We start from the raw sequence: 11,553 nt of genomic DNA, 5'->3' as shown, positions 1-11,553 counted from the left end.
GAAATACAGTAAAGTCTCGTTATATCGATATTCTCGGGAGTCTGAAAAAATATCGATATAACCGGACTATCGATATATCCGATCCTGCGGCATGTACATTTTGTCCTTGCGTTCATAGAAATAGTATCGTAATAAGCAGTACTATCGATATAACCGATATCGATATAACGAGACTTTACTGTAATCAAGAGTTCATCAGCATTGAGGTTTTAGTCCTAAAATGTTTTGTGGTGGCATCAGACTGGAACCTCATAAGTTACAATTTGGTGAATTTAATACGTATTTTTTTCTAAACTCTTAACCCATCGGTCACTCTACATGTGGAGGTCTTCTTTTTTATCAAACCCCAATCCAGTGTGCTGAAAAAGCGTTTTCTCTTTGATGATGCAATATTAAGGATTGAACCATCACACTGTTTTTTAAGTGACTGTTTTGGAACGAGATTTAAGTCTGACACCTGAGATATGGAATACAATTGTCACGCGCCATAACATTATGTAGTTTGTTCATTCACAATGTAAAGATAGGAAACAAATTGTGCTCATTCACTGCCAGACATGCAAAAATGTGTCCACTCCAGTGCCAAGGTTTTTGTCATTGTCACTCAAATTTCAGGACCCACAAAAAATTGAGTTTTAGGACTACATAAACAATGGAGCGTAAGAAACTTTAGACTCACCTCTTTCCTCAGAAAAAAAATACAGTAAAGTCTCGTTATATCGATATTCAAGGGAGTCCGAAAAAATATCGATATAACCGGGACTATCGATATATCCGACCCTGTTTGCATGTAATTTTCTCCGTGCGTGCATAGAAATAGTATCGATATAACCGGGACTATCGATATATCCGATATCGATATAACGAGACTTTACTGTAGTTAAGTCATATATATATATATATATATATATATATATATATATATATATATATATATATATATATATATATATATATATATATATATATATATATATATATATTGCCAGAGGTCTGACCAGTGCTGTATCGACATCCTAAGCAAGAAAAAACAGAACCTGAACAATTTTGGGAATGGTGCCCCACATATTTTAAATTCTTGAATAAAAAATCCAACTCAAAAATGGTATCTTAAAAATGTTGAGAACAAGCAGCCCATCCATAATCTTCTACTTGAAGAAGCAGGCATGTGACATGGGCTGTTTTCTCCTTGCCAAATATCTTTTCTCCTTATTCAAAAACATTCAAAAGAAATTTAGCAAACTGTGCATTTCATACAATGATAGATTGTAATGTATGACATAAATACATCCTGATTTGTTTTTAAGCGCATTTCAACTCTCGCACATTTTATGATCATTTTTGTTTTGCTGTTGTTCGAATGAGCTGTTATCACAGCTTTAGTTGACCTCTTCTATGCTTCCCAAACTGTCTTCTGTCAAGCGTCAAAGAAAAGCAAGTACTACGACCTATACTTTTGCTTTTCTTACTTTCGCATGACGTTGGATGTAAAATATGCTGAACTATGATGGATTTTGAAATGTTATGATGTTGAGTACAGTAAGCCCTCATTTATTTGACACATTGCTCAGGGATTTAAGGTCAGAAACACTTCCTCTTTCTGGATGTGACTTTCTTAAAAACATGAAAACAAAGAAACTGTTTACTGTTTTGACCCTTAAGGGGTCACCATGGTAGTAGCAGCTGGATCAAAGTAAAAATAATATTCAATTTTTAAAATAAAAATATACATGATGAGTGCCCAAGGAGCAAAGGCGCAGCACAACACTCACAAATCCTGACACTTTGCTCGCGCAATACACAAAAATGAGTTGAATATTGTTATTGAACAAACACAACAACCCGCTGCAACTGAAACACAGCAGTGCAAAACGCATGGAAAACGTGCACAGATTGACAGCCTGCATTCATTCTCAGAATAAGGCTAACACAAGGTCTTTTTAAAAGTGGTGGTAATTTGTGCAGCAGGTGGTGCGCTTGGTACCAAATTGCTGATCAGGCCTCTTCCCTCTACACTGATTGGTGGGGTTGAGTTGGAAAGACGGGCCACTAATTATGGAGATCTACAGCACATGCACACAATTAACACTGACAACACAAAAACATTAAATGAAATACCTAAAGCAGTTAAAGCACAGTATATTCATGATTTAATCGATGTCGGTCTGTCAGAACGTTCGCAAAAAGACAACACTGACAAATTCATAAATCATGTGTAGTACATTTGAATCTCCAAGTGCGTATTTCCATGCAGAGTGCTTATGGACCACTACTTCTGTGCCTGAGTGTCTCTCACAGATGGTGGCGGCAAACCTCTGGTGGCAAAACTGGGGAATGTTTTCCATGCCTAAAATGGTCTGATTTGTGTGAGCGGGATACTGCATCAATCACGGGGAAGATACGTGGGCGGCAGAATCCGGCTGTAAAGAAGCCAGATTAACTGTCGGCTGGGCTCAACAAGTGACATGCACTGTCTGTCTGTCTGTCTGTCTGTCTCTGTCCGTCCGTCCGTCCATCCATCCATCCATCCATCCATCCATCCATCCATCCATCCATCCATCCATCCATCCATCCATCCATCCATCCATCCATCCAATCTATCCCAGTTCCTGTGAATATTCTATTCATCATTTGAGAACACATTTATTGTTCTGTTTGTGGTGAATTAACAATGAACTGCATGACTTTAAAAATGCTGAAGTCACTAAAGTATTTGATACATGGTTTATGATGGTGTAGTGAAAATTCCATCACAGTGGAATAATAGCATTTTTTTAAACTTCAATATGATGCTCTTAATAATGCTATTCTATTGGAGGTCACCAGATCATGCTGATGTATGTCATACTGTGATGTCATGACCACTGAATGCATATTGTTACTTAGGAAGGGGGAGGCTCATTTAAAATGTGGTTTTGCTCTTGTGTAACATCAACACTGTTTCACATGAATGTTGTTTTTGTCATCCGTTCCCACCATTACAACAAACAGGAAGTAACTGCCTCTAACCTCAAAATAGTGCTCTTCATTCAACCCCTCATTATTTTTTGGTGTGGAAATATTATCAAGGGATTGAAATCATTAGCCCATTGCTAATGACTGTTACTCATCTGTCATGTACTGGTCATTTTCCACATGAAGTCCAAATACAGTGATACCTCGGTTCTTGACCATAATTCGTTCCAGGACCCTGTTCGAAAAGCGATTGTTTTCGAACACCGAAACCATCTCTTTGCTCCTGTCACTTGCGAGTTGACAGCGGGGGGTGGGGGCTGCCTTTCCCGGCCGTTCTCCACCTGCTGTCAATTCTCTAATCACGGACACGGGGCGTTTATACGGTTCGCGATCACCTCGCCAATGCCGGATGATCAACTCACCTCACCACCGTACCTGGACTCGACTTCGATGCGTGAGTGTATCCGGTCCGAGGTATTTTCCCTGCGTCCCGTAAATTTATCATCTTCCGGGATTGCGTAATTTTGCACCCTCGTGTGCCATTTGCTTTTTGGCGTAGTAAGCGGGTCGGATCACCCCCCGCCTTCTTACTCGCTGTGTTTTCTTTTATTTGTGAATAAACATCCTGCTTGGGTAGTATATGTCTCTGCTGCCTGCTTTGGGATCCCAAACATTCCACTATGTTCCGACGAGTCAGCTGCCGTCACTCTCGCTCGGAACGTGACAGCTACGGATGACTCGGCTACAGGATGTTCTTTTCTCTTCAAATATCTATCCAATGACACTTGCTCTCACTCCCACAGCCACATCACTAGATTTCACAGCCTCCTTATTCTTTAATATCGTACAGATCATAGATTTCGCCATGCTGTATTCCCTTGCCAGATCAGACACTCGCAGACCTCCTTCATATTTTGCGTTTATTTCTTTCTTAAATGCAATAGTTGTACGCACTACTTTTCTTTTGTCACTTTTAGCAGCACTTAATTTCTTTGGAGGCATGATTAGGGGCTAAAACTCTTCGTACACCTATATTAAACGCTAGAGCAAAACGCAGCACGTCCGCAAGCGACAACAGTTGGTCATGGAGAGAGCGATACACCTGTACGCCGCTCCGCACCCCACCCTCGCGTACGCACTCACGCGTCGTATTGGCGTTCGAACACTGATTGGTGTTCGAACTACGAAGCAAGAATATCTCGAATATTTTGTTCGAACTCCGATTTGTTCGAACTGTGAGGCGTTCGAGAACCGAGGTACCACTTAATGTTACTTCAACTGACTCTCGTATCACTATCTCGTTCTCTTAAATATTACCATTTGTTTTGAACTGATACATTAAGGTTACTTGTTTATTGCTCTCATGAATACACTCATCACAATGTTAACAATCAAAGTCTCTTTTTCAAAAAGTATTTATATTTACACTCCAGCAAGAATTATTTTATCACCTTTAACAGTGCAGATCGGAGATGTTCTGATGCAATGCCATCTATGAGTTTCCCAATCAGGAGTGACTTCAGAAACAGTGTGGCTGAGAGGGAAAATAAAGTTTGTTTAACCACTGATGACTCATGCTGGTGCTCCTCCTCTTGAAAGAGCATCTTCATCATGAATGGTATATTGAAGGTCATCCCTTGTAGCACTATATGCTACGATAACTTCTAGGATGCAACTTTCCAAGGAAACACACTCATTTACAAGCAAAAAAAATACAATCCTTTTGAAAAGGAAGATTCTTCATCTTTATTTGGGACCATATTGTCACAGTGTGTTTGTCACAGTGTGTGTGTGTGTGTTTGTGTGTGTGTGTGTGTGTGTGCGTGTGTGTGTGTGTGTGTGTGTGTGTGTGTGTGTGTGTGTGTGTGTGTGTGTGCGCGTGCGTGTGTGCGCGTGTGTGTGTGTGTGTGTACGCGTGTGTGTGTGTGTGTGCGCGTGTGCGTCAGCTTAACCATGTTGATTGCACTTGCAGTAGGTTTTTTAAAAACATTGCGCATGAATATTGGCAAAAGTTATGCTGCACAAGACAGAAGGAAATGAACCACGGCGGCCAAAGCCAAAGACAACACACAGTGTGAGAAAGTCTCAGTCGGTTTCAGCCCGCAGCCCAGTTGAGGAGAGTATCTGCATCTCAGCTGTTAAGATCAGCCTTGGGAAATAAGAACTACATAGACGAGAGTGGAGATTATTGCAAGAATGATTGCGATGCACACGCAAAGTTTAGTTGATGAACGAGGATGTTCGGAATGTGTTGGGTTCTTAAACTTGGACGGTAAAGCTGGATCCTGGAACGGGGAAACGTTCCATTTTAACACTAATATAAAAGCATTGCGCAAATCTCTGCGACATTCTTACTCTATCTGGATTCTAAGATCAGCCGTTTAAGGGAGTAAAAAAAGAGGAAAATGACACCCACGCTGAGTAACTATCAGGAGTGAGACAAAAAGGGTGGCGGGGTGGAAGAATGAAGTTGGGGTAAGGGAGCTGATTTCTTCCTGAAGATGTCGCCTCCTCTGCGCTGCACTTCTGGCCTGCTTGGCATCTTATTTGCTAATATAACTCCACATCTAATGGATGTTGACCATGATTCATATGCACAACAACACAGTCTGGGAGTTATAATGTCTGTGAGTTTGTATAAAGTTGTCAACGCGTTGAAAAGATGGACCTGCCTGATTGCGTATTGGTTAACTACAAAAGATAAAATAACATTTGAGATACAGTGAGACCTCAACTTACAAACACCTTAACTTACAAACTTTTCGTCTTACAAACGTCAAATTTATGAAAATTAAACCTTATAATAAGCACTATTTTCATAATACACACCCACCACGGCTGGCGGAGTGATCTTCAGCGGAAGCACACGACCGAACAGCACCAGAGGTTAAGTTACCAACAGTCCTTATGGAAGGTGACTCTCCTTCCATAAGCCATCAACGACCATCAAAAAGGTAAATAAAACTTTATTTTACAGCACAGTTTATATCTTTAATTACAGTCCTCATGCAATTCCCTTTGACTTTCGACCTCCAATGCCATTCCATCAAGCCATAAATGACCATCACAAATGTAAATAAAGTGACTTTATGATACAATGCGGTGTATTTCTTTCATTGCAATACAATAGCACATTTATTATACATAGAATAAGGTATATTGTGTGTAGTTTTAAGGCTTATTTAGTTGAAAAGTATATTTTATGGAAACCCGGGAACGCATTATTCCCATTTTAATGGTTTCCTATGGGAATTTTTTTTGGAGATACACACTTTTCGCCTTACACACTCTGTCTGGGAACCAATGAAGTTCGTAAGTTGAGGTCTCACTGTATATTGTTGCTCTCTCTTTGCTCAGTAAACAGGCAAGGCATTTTCAGATGGACGATTCACTTTATTTGCTGGTTAGTAACATCAGACAGTCTGCTGTCCCCTCACGCTGACTAAAACAACTGACCATGATGTTATTTGCAAGACCAGAATGGTGCATGCGAGGGTTGTTTCAGATAAGCGCCCTCCTGAGGTCAAACACTGGGTGTGTGTGTGTATGTATGTGCGCGTTTTGACTTGTGAGGAAAGAGATACAAGTGATTTATGGTAGCAATTAACTCAATTCAACTCATGTCACAAAAAGAAGCAGTTTGACACACTGTACATAATTCTTTATTACCACCCAAAGTTGAAGTTCCCTGTCCAACTAAACATAACGAGTTACACGTGGATTTAAAACAACCACATACGTTTGCCCTAAGAAATCCTGAAACAAACAAAGAAAAAAATATTAATTACAGTAAAGTCTCGTTATATCAATATTCTCGGGAGTCCGGAAAAAATATCGATATAACCGGGACTATCGATATATCCGACCCTGCGCGCATGGAATTTTCTCCTTGCGTTCATAGAAATAGTATCGTAATAAGCGGTACTAGCGATATAACCGATATCGATATAACGAGACTTTACTGTATTACATTAATTTTTTGCTGTACGTCTGCTTATCAAAGAAAAAGTTGAACACGAATTATGTCTTATTCAAAGCATGTCCCCATTGCATTTTAACATTCCATTTTGGCCATTTTTTTCAGACCCTGATCACCATGTTGAGTCAATAACAGAAATGCAAACACGCAGCGTCTCCCCTCTCCCGGCAAATTGGCGTTTTCATGTTTATGTTTGTTAAGTAATTATAAGTGCCTTGCATGCTGGGTCCGAGAGGACTGTAATTTCATCTGTGCTGTATATCATGCATATTAGCATATTTGACAATAAAGCTGACTTTGACTTTTTTTTTGTATTAAGTTCATCCTGTCTACTTGATATCTAATTTAACTGGAACAGATTCTTACACCGACAATACACTGTCTGTAAGATAAGAATCTGTTCCGGTTAAATTAGAAATGCAAACATATCTCTGTCATTGTGCATTTGACAGCAATTGATTATGTAAAAATCCCATTGAACATGTTGCGGTGCCGACTCAACTCACATCACATTAACTCAAAAAGCAAAGCAACCAAATCCCTCAAAATGTAACAGCAAATGAGAAAACGTGGATTGTCTTGACCGCCTATTAACCTTACACATGCATGCTTTGAATGCCCGCATTGTCTGTTTCCAGTCTATTTTGAGAACATCATTATTGTCTATGCCAATTTGTCTACGACAGGTTTTTTTATCAACATGTCAGATGTGAATAAATGGAAATGTAATGGCACAGAGCTTCAGTGTTTATGTACTGTATCAATCAAGAAAGCTGCAGGACCTGACAGAGTGTCCCCCTCCTGCCTGAGAGTCTGCGCTGACCAGCTGGCTCCGGTCTTCACACAAATCTTCAACAGATCCCTGGAGCAGTGTGAAGTCCCATCCTGCTTCAAACAGTCTACTATCGTCCCAGTTCCAAAGAAACCAGCACCCTCGGGATTGAACGACTATAGACCTGTCGCTCTGACGTCTGTGGTCATGAAGTCCTTTGAACGCCTCGTGCTGAACCACCTAAAGAACATCACCGGACCTCTGCTAGATCCTCTTCAGTTTGCCTACCGGGAAAACAGGTCTGTGGAGGATGCAGTCAACATCGGACTGCACCACATCCTCGACCACCTTGACAACACAGGAACCTACGCAAGGATCCTGTTTGTGGACTACAGCTCTGCGTTCAATACCATCATCCCAGAACTCCTCATCCCCAAACTTCTCCAGCTTGGTGTGTCCCCCACGATCTGCCAGTGGACCCTCAGCTTCCTGACAGGACGGACACAACAGGTCAGACTGGGAAATATATCATCCACAACACGAACCACGAGCACTGGAGCCCCGCAGGGATGCGTCCTCTCTCCATTGCTCTTCTCTCTCTACACGAACGACTGCACCTCAACGCACCCGGCTGTCAAATTCATAAAGTTCGCAGACGACACCACGGTCATCGGTCTCATCAAAGATGGCGACGAGTCTGCGTACCGACAACAAGTAGAGCAGCTGGAGCTCTGGTGCAGCCGTCACAACCTGGAGCTGAACACGCTCAAGACAGTTGAGATGATGGTGGACTTCAGGAAACATCCATCACCACAGCTACCCCTCACACTATCCAACTGCCTGGTGTCAACCGTTGAGACCTTCAAGTTCCTGGGAATCACAGTCTCCCAGGACATGAAGTGGGAGGTCAACACCAACTCTATCCTGAAAAAGGCCCAACAGAGAATGTACTTCCTGAGGCTGCTAAAGAAGCATGGCCTGCCACAGGAGGTGCTGCAACATTTCTACACGGCTGTCATCGAATCCATCCTGTGTTCTTCCATCAGCGTTTGGTTCGGGGCCGCCACAAAAATGGACAAAATCCGACTTTAACGGACAGTTAGGACGGCGGAAAAAATCATTGGCACCGCCCTACCCACTCTCGAGGACTTGCACACTGCAAGAATCCAAACTAGGGCGCGGAAAATCCTACTGGACCCTCCGCACCCTGCCCACCACCTTTTCCAGCTACTCCCCTCAGGCAGGCGCTACCGATCCATGCGCACCAAATCCAGCAGACATTTAAACAGCTTCTTCCCCCAAGCCATTAACTCTTTGAACTCTTTCAACAGTAGCCAAAATGGAACTGTATAGTGCCACTTAGCAGTTTTTTTTGACAATGATACTAGTGCAGCGTGTTCTACCGGAAACAAATTCCTTGTGTGTCCTACATACTTGGCAATAAAGATGATTCTGATTCTGATTCTGATTCTGTATATTGAAGAAAACTAGTAAGGCAACTGTTTTTGATCTGCAAAGTATTTTGAGCTATGATCTTTTATATATATATATATTTCATGATTTATGAGGCCTGTTCTATTTTTAACACTAATATTGAAAGTTTTTAAAAAAAGCAAAGAAAACACCAGACAAAAAGCAAGTCGTGTAGTTTGCATGCATATGATCTATACTTAGGTGTTTGCTTCCCCATCATTTTTTTTCTCACTTGTAATACCGCCAGAGACTTCAACAACTGCACTTGAATAAACTCATCGTTGATCACAATTGTACCCAGAACCCTTGGGTTACTTATGAGGGTCCAGAAAACAACATTTGATCAAAAGTGAAAACCATGGCCAGGATCAGTCGAAGTATATGTGAACTGGTCTTACTCTCTTTGAATGACGGAACGCTAGAGCATTGCCAGAAAGGCTCTTTATTTGCTGGGTGGGTCCACTGACATGAAACCATTTGTGTGAAAAATATCACTTGCCTGGACCAAATTCCTCCCAACTGTACGCACCCTGTAAATATAACCAGCATATGATTCAAGACTGGGTGGATGGCAAGTTTATTATACTCACTTCGTTCTTCATGTGCCCCAGCAAAATGTATACTTAAAATGTTTTTTTCTTGTCCAAAAAATATTATTTTATGTTATACACTATTATTATACTATTAAAAGACAATTCTTTTGTCTTGTCTTCTGCTCAAACAGTACACATCATCCTCACTGGACACAACATTAGGTACACCTACACAGCCTGATGATATCCAAATCTGGATTTTCCAAGATAATATCGACTATGATACTGTCAGAGAGGTATTAACAAAATCATTCCCACAAGTCAGTACTCCTACTGTACTCTTTACCAGTCTATGTATGTATGTATGTATGTATGTATGTATGTATGTATGTATGTATGTATGTATGTATGTATGTATGTATGTATCAGTGATGTGCAGTCAGGGGAGGAAGGTGAGGCTGTGCCTCACCTGTTATCATGTAAATATCAAATGACAAAATAAACAATTATATTAATTTAGCAATTTGTACTTTAATGTTCTTTTCAATTTAACTTCACCATTTTTGGATTTTTTTCAAAATCGCTGAATTTTCACATTTACCGTTCAAATAGTAAGTGGAGACGATGGGTGAGGCCGGTTGAGCCTCACCATGGATTGCGCAATCACCATGCTAACTGTACTGGCTTGCTCTGCAGTGAGACTGCATTGCTGTCCCTCTGCATATCACTATTAAAGTGTTCGAAAGCTTTTAGTAGATGAACTAAATATCTACAGTTTAGCTGGTGTATATAATGTACAGTCACTGTACATTATAAACACTGTACTACAGTGTTTATTTTATTTTTTTATCAAAACTGTGTGCATAGGTGAGGCACACAGTTCTCCTGCCTCATGACAGGGGGCGCGGGTGATTAGAGATTCTTCTTGCGACTCCTCGGCTGCAGAATAATAGAATTAGTGACAGCAAGCTACACTAAACAGTTAGCAAGTTAAGTGCAACCACCCAGTCATTTTTTCGTGTTGCTTGGCCTGATTTTCAGAATGGTGGATTACATATCTAAATTGAAAGAATTTTCTAAACTGGACTTTCAATCGAAGCAGGAGATAATAATTAAAGGAAGACCAACAGCGGACTGTATAGCTCACAAACGGTGAGGGATGAATGTAAATCTCCCGGACAGCTTCTCAGCTTTTTGGCCAAGAAGGATCTCATTGAAACTGTTCCTGAAGTGACAAAGTTGCTCATGCTCACTGTTCCCGCGACTACAGCATCTGTGGAGCGGTCATTCTCAGCACAAAAGACTGAAAACATACAGTCGGAACAGGACTGATCGAGGACGACTTTCTTCACCTGCAGTGATCTCCATTGAGACAGAGAGACTTGGACTTTATTTATAAGTAAAGGTCAGTGGCGGTCCGTGCATTTCACACCTAGGCCTTCAGTGAAGTCCTGCTTATTCCGACTTGAACAAATATCCCTCGTAATACCATAATTTATGACACAACGGCTGGAGATATCATTTACAAAAGCACACACACGCAGTACTGGGCGTGGCATCAACTTAATCGTCTACAACACAGGCTATTTTCCGGAGCAATTACACATCAATAAATCTGCATCAGCAATTAGAACTTGTCACTATACGTGATACTGCAAACACTTAAAAATAAAAGGAAATTTAAAATCATTTGTCCACAAAGTTTTATGAAGTCCATCAAGAATATGCAATCTTTAACAAGATTTTATGCTAAATTACAAAATGTCAGTTTAGTAAAAGAAAAACAACAAGACGTTCACAAAACGAACTATTTGTTGAAAATAAAAGTAAACAAATCTTTT

General features: G+C 40.7%; 1 protein-coding gene across 1 annotated transcript in view; it reads left to right on the top strand.

Annotated features, from left to right (window-relative positions):
* Nucleotides 1-7,178, top strand: part of LOC148900562 (SHC-transforming protein 1-like) — a 37,260-nt gene extending 30,082 nt beyond the window's left edge. The window contains exon 9 of the mRNA XM_088991299.1: nucleotides 7,040-7,178. Within this exon, the coding sequence (XP_088847425.1) occupies nucleotides 7,040-7,046 (7 nt within the window). The 3' untranslated portion in view covers nucleotides 7,047-7,178. The remainder of the gene's footprint in view (nucleotides 1-7,039) is intronic.
* The last annotated feature ends 4,375 nt before the right edge of the window (nucleotides 7,179-11,553 follow it).

Source organism: Hippocampus bargibanti, linkage group LG03, assembly GCF_051943395.1.
Source record: "Hippocampus bargibanti isolate YZ-2025 linkage group LG03, ASM5194339v1, whole genome shotgun sequence".
Taxonomy (NCBI): domain Eukaryota; kingdom Metazoa; phylum Chordata; class Actinopteri; order Syngnathiformes; family Syngnathidae; genus Hippocampus; species Hippocampus bargibanti.
Note: the sequence above shows the minus strand (reverse complement) of the source record. Positions and strands in the feature narration are given on the sequence as shown.